At 38.4% G+C, this 13890-nt stretch overlaps 1 protein-coding gene across 3 annotated transcripts in view; it reads left to right on the forward strand.

The window, feature by feature from the left end:
• Window positions 1–13890, forward strand: part of KCNIP2 (potassium voltage-gated channel interacting protein 2) — a 135311-nt gene that overhangs the window by 89873 nt on the left and 31548 nt on the right. Inside the window, exon 1 of one of the 3 annotated variants that reach the window (XM_087725726.1) lies at window positions 2673–2811. The exons of the other annotated variants lie outside the window; for them this stretch is intronic. Within the exon in view, the coding sequence (XP_087581852.1) occupies window positions 2694–2811 (118 nt within the window). The 5' untranslated portion in view covers window positions 2673–2693. Of the gene's footprint in view, window positions 1–2672; window positions 2812–13890 lie in introns of those variants that run through there. 3 annotated transcript variants of the gene reach the window in all.

Raw genomic sequence — 13890 nt, forward strand, 5'->3', positions numbered from 1 at the left:
AGAAATAGTATCTCCAAAAATTATTGGCATTTAATAAAAAAGGGAAAGAAAAATGCAGCTACACTTGTATTTATATCAATAGTACTCATTATATCTCTCTATACATTTCTGTTTTAGTAAACCATTCTTGCTTTTACTACATTTGTCCATTATTGCATGCATTGTCTTTCCCCCCCAAAAAATGCTCACTGCTCTCTTTTTTAGGATCTCTCTCATATTTTAAAATTTTCTTTCAATCTATATTACTGCCTATGCACAAGCAACCATACACAACTAACAGCATTAAAAATAATATCGAAACACAGAATAAAATATCCAGAAAAAGAATGAGTTAAAAGAGCACAAACACAAACTCCTGTAGTATTAAACTAAAAATTAATATTACTAGATATGTGGAATTCCTTGATTATCCCTTCTTCTTAAGTCATTCACTCTTTTCTTCACAGATGTGCATTGAAGTTTGATCCTCACTTACTTTTTCTATATGATTAAACCACCTCTAACATATTTTCTTCCGTACTTCTTTCACTTTTATTTATTTATTTTATTTATTTGTTAAATTTCTAGGCCGCCCAATCCCGGAGGACTTTTGTATTCAGTCCACCTCCATTTAGCACCCATTTAGTCTTGGCCTTATTTCTCCTTATTTTACCGTACACATTTGTTGAAATGATCATTTTAGACAATAGTTTGTATCTTCCTAGAGATTAATACCCTGCCAACAAAAGTGTGTATAGTCAAGGCTATGGTTTTCCCATTTGCAATGTATGGCTGTGAAAGTTGGACCATAAGAAAGGCTGAGCATCAAAGAACTGAGGCCTTTGAACTATGGTGCTGGAGAAGACGCCTGCGAGTCTCTTGGACTGCAAGATGATCAAACCGGTCAGTCCTAGAGGAGATCAACCCTGATTGCTCTTTAGAAGGGCAGATCCTGAAGATGAAACTCAAATACTTTGGCCACCTAATAAGAAGGAAGGACTCACTGGAGAAGAGCTATTTAATGCTGGGAAAGATTGAGGGCAAAAGAAGAAGGGGATGACAGAGTGAAGTGGCTGGATAGAGTCACTGAAGCAGTCAGCATGAGCTTAAATGGACTCTGGGGGATGGTAGAGGACAGGAAGGTCTGGAGGAACATTGTCCATGGTGTTGTGATGGGTTGGACATGACGTCGCAACTAACAACAACAAAGAGATTAACTGCCTTTCACTGTAGCAACAATGAAATAAAGCATATTTGTGTAATATAAATGGTGTGTTTCTGTGAACAAAGGAGAAAGTGATAACACCATTTAGTCTTGTGGACTGATCCATGGTGTCTAAGTATTAACTCCAAGATATTTGCTATGCAAATAAATATTGCTGTTATTGCTGAAGTTCCCTCATGACCCTTTTAAGTATCAGCTAGATTGATTAACATTATCGCTGAACACATGCCAGAAGAAAGACATCTGAGCGATGTGAAAGCTTGATGAATGATTGCAAACATGAGACAGGAGAATTACTTTGATAGGCCTACTATCACAATTAACATAATTGATGCTTTTATTCTTTATTGAACTGTTTTTGTCCATTTGTTTAATTGTTATAGGTTAGATGCAAAGATTTTAGATATCTGGAGGTGACTGAAAATTAAATGATTCTGTGTATAAACATACTTGCATACGTAACTTTGCAAAATATTTCATCTGAATTTGTAACTTCAATATAACTGTACTAGCAGCTGATATGAGATTCAATCTGTAGTTTCTTTAGATATGGCTGAGAAAGAAGTCACAGACATATATTACTACTACTGAGCTAGTTAAAACATTGGTCTAACTTGATAGAATCTCTTCGTTTAGTAAATTTAGGTTCCCCCTTTCTACTACCATGAATTTCAGAGAACTATACATAAGGTATTACAACTGCTGACCAATTCCATGCCTGTTAGCTTAGGAAATTGGCAGCATCACATGTTCTCAAGCTATGTTGAGGGTATCATAGGCAACCTTCTATGGCTTTCTGGACCAAATAAGAGGAAAGTATTAATATCTGGATTTAGGATAGTGAACCAACTCACTATCCTGAGCTGTAGTATTAGGGACTATATGAGGAAGAATCAAATATGAATACTAGAGAAAATTGAGATTATATGGCTAGGGTTCTGGCTCCTGATCTTCACACCCCTGAGGGAAAATATTGCCCAGAGGGGAGAGTTATACTGTCTCCCAGAAAGGCAGAAGAAAAATAAGAAAAGCCCATTAACTGCCAAACATTTAAATTACTGAATACATGTCCTATCTTAAGATTTCTCAATTCATTATTATTAAAGCTCTCTAAAAACAAAGGGGGGAAATTCTGATCAGGCAGGCAGAAATGATTGCGGTGGAACAGAAAAAGGCTCAAGCATTAGAGAAATAAGAATGGCAGCCAATTCATGGAGGAAGTGTCAGTGGAACAGGGCCCAATCTTGATCCAATAACATATCTTCTCTTCCTATCTCTTGTACGCCCCCCCACCAGCTCCCCCCGGGCCAGCCAGTTATTTTTAGATAGGCGCCATGTGTTGGAGGAGAGCAATTAACGTAATTGGTCAGGGGAGCCAGGTTCATGTGCATGGCTGAGAGCTCTAGATTGCCTTGGAGAAGCTAATGTAACAGAGACTCAGGGAGCCCAGGCAAAAGTAGAAGGGGGGGGACATACCTGGCATGGCGATATGGAGAAGGAATCTCCCCATAGTGACAGCCTCCTGTATGCCTCCCTGATCGTCATTCTCCTGATCATATCCTACTGGTTCACTACAAAATGCTTCAAGATCCTCAGTGGCATTGAAGGTAGGTGTGGGCTGGGAGGACCTGACAGTGGGCAGAAAGGAATGGCTTCTTGCATAGCAGGCATATAGACAGGCAGGCAGGCATGTCTGTGAAAGTGGGAGAAGGGCCCCCCAACCTCCTTCATTCTCAGTTTCTTTCCCTTATTTTTAGTCCTTTTTCCATTCAGAACTATCAGCATATTTCTTGTGTAACTACTTGTCTTCAGTAGCATCTAATCTTTCACAGGTACCCATTTTCTTGGGAATATCCCCACCATGTAGGAAGCTAATGATCCACAAGGACTTGATTTCCCCCCCCCCCCCAGGGATATTGATGGCATCTGATGATGATCATATCATGATCGTGCGTCAGTGTTTTGTGTTGAAACCAATGTTCCTCTTGCTATAGTTGCAAAAGTGCATCCTTAAGAGGAGGATATTTTACTTATACCGTATTTTATAGATTTTTTTCTGACTGGTCATAGTGGGAATAAAATACTGGGCTATGGTGGCCTTCCTTCTAAACCGGCACAATTCCCTTTTTTAAAAAAACCTAATGCCAAACTGATCTATGGTCTGATGGACATTCTCTGTATCTTAGTTTCTGCATTTAGAATTTGTGGAACTCAGTTCCTTCTTTTGTTCTGAAAACCTTGAAATCTAAATTCCAGTATTAGTTGCCATGGGTGGGTGGGGGGGTTAAGGGGGAAGCATTCTTAATATGCCCTCTTTAGTTATTAATGACTGTGTTATGTGTGTTAAATGAGCTTAGCTTCTGAACTTAATGCTTTCTTATTCAGCTCAGACTTAGATCAACTCCTGGAACTCCACAGACTGAACTGTATGCATCATATACAAATGTCTGTTCACTTTGCTAGGGAAATAAAAAACATAGTTTCCAACAGTTTGCCTGTAGAATTGAGATTTGTAGATATTATTTGCCATAATGTCTATAAAAAGCCTAGAGATGGGACTACAATTGTATCAATTTTCCAGGATTGCTTCAGCTGACACTTTACAGAGAGTTGCCATAATCTCTTCTTCCATCATGTTTAATGTCTATGATGCTAACAATATTGGAGAGGGGAGGGGTGCTCCTTTACTCTCTATTCTTTGAAGCAGCTCTTAATTTTATTATTGCATAACAAATTGCAGAAGCTTTGATTGCATTTTCTTTGCATCATTTTATTTTACAGTACAATTTTGTACACATGAACATACAAATGCACATGTAGAAAAGTGAAGTGAAACATTAATATTTAGAGATTGGGCATAGCCTGAAAGCAGCATCTCCAGGACAGGAATGAAAAAGCAAGAATGAAAAAGAATGGATGCTGAATGATCTTCATTGAAGGTTGAACCACAAGAATGCCTCCCTTTTCTAGCTGAATTCCCTTCTGAATATAAGGGAATTTTGGGAGAGATTAGCTTGGAAGAATTGTACCTATTTAAATTGTCAATTAATTGGAGAGTGGAAGTTTATATCCTGCATCAATAAGATATCTCATTTCCCAAAGAGAGATCTATATTCAGTAAATTGAGGGCCACAGGGCTCAAGAGAAGCTACTGCATTAGTAAAATAATGAGGTATTGTGAGTCTATTCAAATTATCGGAAGGGATCAGATTATTGGCATATGGCTACTGCCTTCTCTCAGCCATTGTTATTCAGCACCAAGAAAATGACCAATCAGTACACCACACTGATTTAACCAGTACAGTTGTTGAAATTACCCTCACTTTCTCTTTTTAAAACATCCCTGAATTCCTGTCCACAGTAGACTACCAATAGTTTCTTGCCCAAGTAATGAAAAACACTGTAAATCCAGGAAAAACATACCAGCTTAAGACTCCACACACACATCATGTTAAATCATAGTTTTTATCATAGTTTATTAAATAAATCACAATCAGTAAGGGTCACTGAATATGTCACCACAAACCTAGATATGTGTATAACCACTTAGGCCACAACATGATGGACTAGTTGAAACTTCCAAATAGTCTTTGCGGGTAACACAGTGGGGAATGAGTTAAAGCAGCAAAACAACTAAAGCAAACCTATTCCACGCATAAGTGCAAGTGGTGCACAAGTTACAATTGTATAAAGGGTCTCCTGGCTACAGCTTTCATTTGCTGATCAAGCTATGAATACAAGTGAATCCCTGGATTGCAGTTCACCTCTGGCTTGGAGAATGAACTCCATTGCCTATCCTTGGAAATAGCTGTCTTTCAAATCCATCATCACTCCAACTCATTAGGATTCAGTTTCATTTCTCCCCATTCAGACTCTTAACATCCTCAAAGCACTGGCTCCTCAAGTCTGCCTGGCCCAGAGTTCAGATGTATACATGAGTATTATCAATACACTGACAATGCCTTATCAAAAACTGATGGATGATTTCCTCTAGCAGCTTCGTGAAGGTATTAAACAACAGAAGACTGAGAACTAAGCCCTGTAAGATCATTTAGCAGATTTCCCGTGGGCTTGACTTCTCCTTACTATCCCTACTGATTGGACTGACCACTCAAAAGAGAGAAGCACATCAAAACACTGCTCCCCGCCCCAATCCTTGCAACTACCTGACTGAGTCCAGAGGAACTGCAAAAAAAAAAAGAGTGATACAGATACTTACCTTGTAGTAGTTCATTCTAACCAGCATGTAGCTGTCCAAAAGACAGATGTTGCAGGAAACACAGAGCTGGGTAGAGTACAGAGTCAGTGATCCTGGAAACAATTAAGACAAGGCCTTATATTTCATGAGCAGAGCACAAGGAAGGAAATCACTACCATGTGCTGCCAAATGTATTTCTTTCTGGGGAAAGGGAACTGGGTGAGCAGGGAACTGGATTAGGTGATCTCATTCTATCATGTTATATGAAGTCTTATGTTGTTGTAGCTAAAACCGTTGTATTCTGGATTTGATGGATTCAAGGCAGCAGGTTGTTGCTATTCCAAAGTCACTACTGGTATAATGTGCATTATTTGTTTAGCATGTACACAAAGGACAATTTATTTATTAGATTTATATGTGCCACTCAATTTGCCTAAAGGCAACAATGCATGTTAGACCTCTTTTAAAAATAGAATTAATATTTTTAAAATAGAATTAATATGCATTCATTTTCATAAATGATATAAGGCACACTCACACTATCAGTTCTGTTCCCCAATTCTAGAAAATAATTTGAAGATTTTCTGCAATCAGAATTGATCTACTGGCATTGAAATGATGAGAATAAGGAGCAAAAATTATTGCCCTGCCCTGAGCTGCTGTATGTCTTGCACTAACATAAGTCATTGTACTCCTCTACTCCTACTCCATGCAAAAAAGAGGAATAATTTGTAAATACATAGCCATCCATAACCTTACTCCATGTTACATTATAATGTATGCTGCCCAGAGTCACTTGTTGAGATGGGTGGCTATAGAAATCCATCCATCCATCCATTCTTTTCTTTGCCATGGACTCTTGAACATGTTGAAATAACTCAGTGGCATTGATGTAATGTTGCTTATTCATGTTTGTTTTAATGACCTTAATGTTATATGCACAAAGTATATAAAGTAAATGTACAGATGGGATTTGCTTTTTACTAATGATCTATACCAGGCTTTCCCAATTAGATAACAAACTAGAACTACAATTCCCAGAATTTGCAGACAGCATGGCCAATATAAAATATTTCTCTGATGCCTCTACAGATAGCTTGTCCACTGTGTTTAGATTGCCATCAATTCTAATTTGATAATTAGAATCAGCTAAATCCTCATGTAAAGGTCAAGCATCATAAAAACGTGCTCAATTTTATATTAATTATGGTCATTTCTATAAACAAAATGAACCCACCTTGAGAGTAGAACTGAGTAAAAAACTGCAAAATCTGAGCTTATCAGACATGGTTCTTTTTTATTGTCTCTGTTTACTGTAAATTCAGTGGCTGTTCAAATCTAGTTCCTAATGAATGCTAATTAAGAAATGTCTTCCTTGTGCAGCCTTTTGTTCTAATTTGCAGTTTTATAAGAACGTCTTAACAGTTTCTACAGGCACTTGACTCATGAGATTACTAATTATACCTGAAAATAGGAGTACGAAATGTAACACACATACGTCGCCTACTGCTTTATACACATGACTTAAATATAGATTTTGAACTAGTGGGCAGTGAGATAAACGTGATATTATTTTGTTAAAAGAGAAAATTCTGCTTAGCTTTCACTTAACATCAGGAACAATCTTACACGGCAAATCAATATGATACAGTAGATTTATCTACAAAGGTTTTATATCTGGGTAAGGATATAGCATAACTCATAAATAGAATGCCAGTGTAAACACAATTAATATTGTTACAATTAATATGATGACAATTTTGTGCATTTTAACTTGTAATATGAAAAACAAATTTCTCTTCTGAAACAAAGTTTCTTCTTTAATAGCCTTTTTATTTTGAGTTTGAATCAGTCATTTTCTCACAGTCTGGCCTATTGTATGTCATAGGGTTGCTCTGGGTACTTATTGGAAGATGAATGGATGGTATGTATGCTATGCTGATATCCTCAAAGAAGATATACATCTAACAATTGTATAAATAAAACTTTTCAGTCCTATGTATTCCAATTGTGATGTCATTTTTGGACTATTTCTGTTTTCCTTCCTATGCATTTGCAGTTCAATCAGAAAACTCATGGTGAACATGAATGTGTGTGTGTGTGTGTGTGTGTGTGTGTGTATTATCACGGGTACAGGTATGCAGGTCTTGGCATATTTGGGTCTTTTACTATGTAAGATTGAGAGTATCTTGGCAACGTTTCAAGAGTTCCCACTCGCCATCTTCAGGCTGGTCGCTTCGTGCTTGTGCGAGCAAAGCGTGATCGGAGCTGCCGTCTTTCTATAAATATTGGTGGGGTGTGTGTGGAGTGCTGGTTCTGTTGCTGTAAGCAGGTTGGTTGGCCGTGTTGTTACATCTTGATTAGTTGATAGAGTTGATGTATGCAGATTAGTCGGCTGTTTCATAACATCCTGTGTGGCTGAGGTACTAGCTGAGTGCCCATTAGTCTTTTGTGTTGTAACGACCTGGGTAACAAATGGGCTGTGTGATGACATCCTGAGCTTTAGTGTAGTGATATCCTGAGTCCTGTGCTGCAACATCCTGGGAGGTTGGCTGCATTGTAACATCCTGAGCCACACAGGATGTTACAAAACAGCCGACCAATCTGCATACATCAACTCCATCAACTAATCAAGATATAACAGCACAGCCAACCAACCTGCTTACAGCAACAAAGCCAACACTCCACACACACCCCACCAATATTTATAGAAAAATGGCAGCTCTGATCATGCTTTGCTTGCACAAGCACGAAGTCAAAGGCACCAGGCTGAAGATGGTGAGTGGGATTCACGTCTTTTCCCGTGTAAGATTGAGATTGCCTTGGCTCAATCGTACATGGGAAAAGGCCCGAATACAACAAGACCAGCATACCTATGAAAATCTACAAAAATGTATGTATGTGTATATGTATGTGTATATGTATGTATGTGTGTGTGTGTGTGTATGTATATGTATGTATATGTGTGTGTGTGTGTGTGTGTATATATATATATATATATATACACACACACACACACACACACACATACATATACATACACACACACACATACATACATATACACATACATATACACATACATACATTTTTGTAGATTTTCATAGGTATGCTGGTCTTGTTGTATTCGGGCCTTTTCCCATGTACGATTGAGTCAAGGCAATCTCAATCTTACACGGGAAAAGACGTGAATTTATATATATATATAAAGACGTGACTTTATATATATATATAAAGTCACAACCCCTGGTATGCCCCAATTATGGGAAGAAGCTAACTGCTTCCATGCTCTGTCCATCGGCTCGTCACAAGAGACCATCCAGACAGAAAGCCCAATATTTTACTGTTGCCTTTGTTACATTTTGTGTAGTATTTGTGCTGATATATATATCTCCTATCAGGTATGATTTGATGGTTACACCAATCAGACCAAGATATCCTTCCTATTGCACTATTGCACTAAATCTTAATGAAAGGAGGGATGGAGAAAAAGAAGTGTGTCCGTATTACCTGTAAAGCTCCCTGGTTTCCAGTCCATTGGAGTTGTAAATGTTTGTGCTGATGTTTGTGTCTCCTGCAGTTTCATGGTTTTCACAAGAGGAGGTGCAATAGTACAATAGGAAGGATGAATTTTTAGAGGGTATAAAAGAAATGCAATTTCTTTCAACTTAACATTGTTTATTGTTCAGGTAGCTGCATTATCAAAATACTGAATCCTGTCATTGGAACAGGTATGAGCAGCAGTTTCAGCACCTTGGACACTTCATCTGCTGCATACTGTACAGTATTGTATTCAGATAGATGATCCAAATATTTTAATATAAAGAACACAATATAAAAGAAGCAGAAGCATTTACAAAATCTACAGTCAGAGTTGGAGACAGACTAATTGTCAGCCTTCCTAAGTAGTCCAGAATGGAAACATAACTAGAAGAGCTAATTCTACATTATTGCAAGGCTACATTAATAGAATCTTTCAAGTCTGATAGTACAAATACCCTGCTGTCTCTTTTTTCTGAGAAGTCAGGGAGGTGCCTTTCTGCCCATTATGCAGCTGTGGACTGTGCATCCTCTTACTTAATCATTCCCTTGACAACATTCCTTCCCCCTGTCTCTCAAGATCATTCCCACATACCATTTATACTAATGGAAGTTGAAATGTTTAACTATTTTTAATCACAATCCAAGACCTTTCTTTGAAAATAATGTTTTTGCATAATTTTTGAGCATAATAAGCTTTCAAATGGAGAAAAGAAACAGGTAAAATGGAACTTATTTATATTCAGAAAGAAATTGTAAAAAGTCTTTTATTATCTTAAATGCTTTAACTTTTCTACAATCATTATAAAAGTGGTAAAAATCATACTTTTATGGGTGGCTAAAGTCTTAAATTAATTTTATTGATAACTACAGGAACGTGTGTTAAAAACCAATGTATTCAATTAGACTAAATTAAAAAATGGTGGAATATATATCTATTAAATAGTATTATATTATTAGCAAACCAAAGTTACAGAATTCTCATTCTGCAAGCAGATTGGTGATTGCTCTGCTGTGTCCAAGAGCCCTAAAGAACTTTATGACAACTTTTAAGAAGTGCTTAGAATAGTACGAGTAATCTGGCTTTGGGGTGGGAAGATGTAACATAAACGTTTTGAATGTAATACAGATCAAATTAACTATTAAGTATTCCTACTAGAATAGCTGCTATTGCAGGAAACGTTTTTAAAAAGTTTTTTAAAAAGTTTCAAAGCTGAATCTGCTCTTAAGAGAGGTCCATTAATTCTGAAGCCTTAAAGGTAAAGGTTCCCCTCACACATACTGTATGTGCTAGACATTACCAACTCTAGGGGGCGATGCTCATCTCCATTTAAAAGCCGAAGAGCTAGCGCTGTCTGAAGATGTCTCTGTGGTCATGTGGCCGGCATGACTAAACACCAAAGGCATACGGAATGCTGTTACCTTTCCACCAAAAGTGGTTCCTATTTTTCTACTTGCATTTTTACATGCTTTCTAACTGCTAGGTTGGCAGAAGCTGGGAAAAGTAATGGGAGCTTACTCTGTTACGCGGCGCTAGGGATTCGTACCACCGAACCTTTCTGATCGACAAGCTCAGTGTCTTAGCCACTGAGCCACTGCATCCTTGTTTCTGAAGCCTTATAATCCTCCATTTTTTGTTCTTGTAGGGCTGGAGATATGAGTAGCTATAGGAGATTCATCTTTGCAGAGGATGGTTCAAGACCTGGTCCATTATTGGGTGTTGAATATTAAATATTAAATCTGATCCTACTGAGTCAAGATCATTAAGTAACTGGTTCAAAACTTCAGATTCCCTTGTGGACATTAAAGACTCAGTCTAGTTTAGATACCTCCTGTACTTTGCAGCTCTCTTTTAAAGTGACTCTTGAAAGGGTATTGTAAAGGGGTTCACCAACCAAAGGGCGAACAACAAAAACGCGCCCGACTAAACCGCGGTGACAAAACCGCGTGTTCTAAAGCGCTCCGACGAATGAGCGCTGAATCGCAGCGACAACAGCGCGGTGACAGAAGCACGCTGTAAAACTAAACCTAACCCTAAACCTAAACCTAACCCTAAACGTAACGCTAACCCTAACCCTAAACTTAACGCTAACCCTAAACCTAATCCTAACCCTAACCCTAAACCTAACCCTAAACCTAACCCTTACCTTAACTTAAATCGCCCTTCTGTCGATGCGCTGTTGTCGGTGCGCTGTTGTTCGCCCGTTTGTCGGGTCACGTTGTAAAGGTAGTCCTCAACTTACAACTATTTATTTAATGACCATTCAAAGTTACAATGGCACTGAAAAAAACAACTTATGTCCAGTTTTAACACTTATAACCATTGCAGCATAGCCATAGTCATGTGATCAAAATTCAGAGACAACTGACTGATACTTATGACAGTCACAGTGTCCCAAGGTCATGTGATCCTCTTTTGCAACCTTTTGACAAGAAAAGTCAATGGGAAAGCCAGATTCAACAACCATGTTACTAACTTAACTTCTGCAGTGATTCACTTACCAACTGTGGCAAGAAAGTTAGTAAAAAGGGGCAAAATTCACTTAACAAATGTCTCATCTAGCAACATAAATGTTGGGCTCAATTGTAAGTAGAGGACTGCTGTTTGATACAAGTAATTACATTTTGATACCTTTGTTTATGCTTTCCTTGTATATTCTGTGCAATATTTTGCCAAAGTTCCTCCTGCTGGGAGTATAGAATGGGTGATTCATGTACAAAAGATCATGTGACTGGTGAGATACTTCTCATATATAATTCTGATATTTTTTTCTGCGCCCTGTGCCTGTGCTAATAGTAGGACTAGGCCAGAGGACCTCTGCTTTTTTGGGGGGTGAGACATTGTATCTTTCAGTGGTCCCATCAACAAGACTTGAATAGCACAATTATTATTCCTTAAATTCTAAGCCTCAGTTATGGAACTAACTAACATATGGAATACAGGTTTCCAAATCTGGTCGTGAAAGTAAAATAAAACATGCTGAAAGATTTCGAGGGGTTTGAAGGCTCCTATGAAGAATTGTTTAAGAAACTAGATATAGGAGAGATGTGACAGTAATTTTCAAATATTTGAAGGACTGTCACAAGGTAAAAGGTATAGACCATTCTCCATAATTCCTGAGGACAAGAATCATGGGTTGAAGCTTTACAGACAGAGATCCAAACTTAAAATAAGGAAGAATTTCCTGGCTGCAAGATCTATTAAACAGTGGACAGCCTACCACCTGGAGTCTTGAGTCATCATTGCAGGTTTCCAAGGAAAGTTTAGATAGCTATTTGTTTAGGATGGTATAAAAATACCTACTCAAAGCAGGAAGCTGCACTAGAAGACCTCCAAGGTGATTTCATAACATCAGAAGTTGTACGTGTGTATGTATTTTATAAGGCTATCCAACTTTAGAACAGTTCCAAATGGTGGAAATAATGAAATCATTACTAAAAAAATACAAATAAAAGGAACAAAGACGCTGGGAAGAAAAGCAATCACCCATTCTAAAAAATAGTACAGTATACAGAATCTACCATTCAGTGTATTCAAAGTCCCGAGGCAAAGCTAAACATGAACAGGGTGGTAAGCTTGGAGGAAATGCTTTTCCAGAGGGCAGATGCTGGAAGAGAAAAAAGATCCTTCCTAGATCCTATCAGATGACACTGTTTAACAGATGGGACCCAGAACATGCCAACTTTCCCTGATCACCCAGGTCAGACAGAAACTATGGAAACACATGGTGCCTTAGACCAGTGTTTCTCAACCTTGGCAACTTGAAGATGTCTGGACTTCAACTCCCAGAATTCCCCAGCCAGCGAATGCTGGCTGGGGAATTCTGGGAGTTGAAGTCCGGACATCTTCAAGTTGCCAAGGTTGAGAAACACTGCCTTAGACAACCAGTCCTTAGGCCATGAGATGACAGCTGGCACCTTGAATTACACCTGTAAACCTGCTGGCACTAGATAAATGGCTGAATTTTATATTTTTGAAAACAGAAGATCACCAGTTGTTTGGTTCTTTATTCTCATAATCCAACTGCAATTTGTACTTAGATGCAATTCTAGCACTAGCCCAATCATCTACAGGCCTACCTGGAGTTCGCCTCTGCCTATTTTTGAGTAACTGAGTTTTGAATTGCAGTCTGGATTTACAGGCATTCATCCCTATTCATACCTATTGAGAAGAAAACAGGCTTTTTAGTTTTTCCACTTCTCCCAGGATAGATAAATAGGATAAAACTGTAGCCCAAATTAAAAAAATGTGGAGGAATAAATGATATGGTGTGGATGGATGACATACAGCAATTACCTTCCTTTCTTATTTTAGGCAGTTATCTTTTTTCCCCAAAACACTTAATTCTTCTTGCTCATCTTGCAGCCAGCTATGCCAGATGGCCACAAGAGGCCGCTCTGCTATAGATACAATACAATACAATACAATATAATAACAGAGTTGGAAGGCACCTTGGCGGTCTTCTAGTCCAACCCCCTGCCTAGGCAGGAAACCCTATACCATTTCAGACAAATGGCTATCCAACATCTTCTTAAAGACTTCCAGTGTTGGGGCATTCACAACTTCTGGAGGCAAGCTGTTCCACTGATTGATTGTTCTAACTGAGGAAATTTCTCCTCAGTTCTAAGTTGCTTCTCTCCTTGATTAGTTTCCACCCATTGCATCCTGTTCTACCCTCAGTTGCCTTGGAGAATAGTTTGACTCCCTCTTCTTTGTGGCAACCCCTGAGATATTGGAACACTGCTATCATGTCTCCCCCAGTTCTTTTTTCTATTAAACTAGACATACCCAGTTCCTGCAACCGTTCTTCATATGTTTTAGTCTCCAGTCCCCTAATCATCCTTGTTGCTCTTCTCTGCACTCTTTCCAGAGTCTCCACATCTTTTCTACACCATGGTGACCAAAACTGAATGCAGTATTCCACGTGTGGTCTTACCAAGGCATTAT

This window comes from Thamnophis sirtalis, unplaced genomic scaffold (genome assembly GCF_051295495.1).
Source record: "Thamnophis sirtalis isolate CommonGarterSnake01/CBP01778 unplaced genomic scaffold, rThaSir2_p1.2 scaffold_11, whole genome shotgun sequence".
NCBI lineage: Eukaryota > Metazoa > Chordata > Lepidosauria > Squamata > Natricidae > Thamnophis > Thamnophis sirtalis.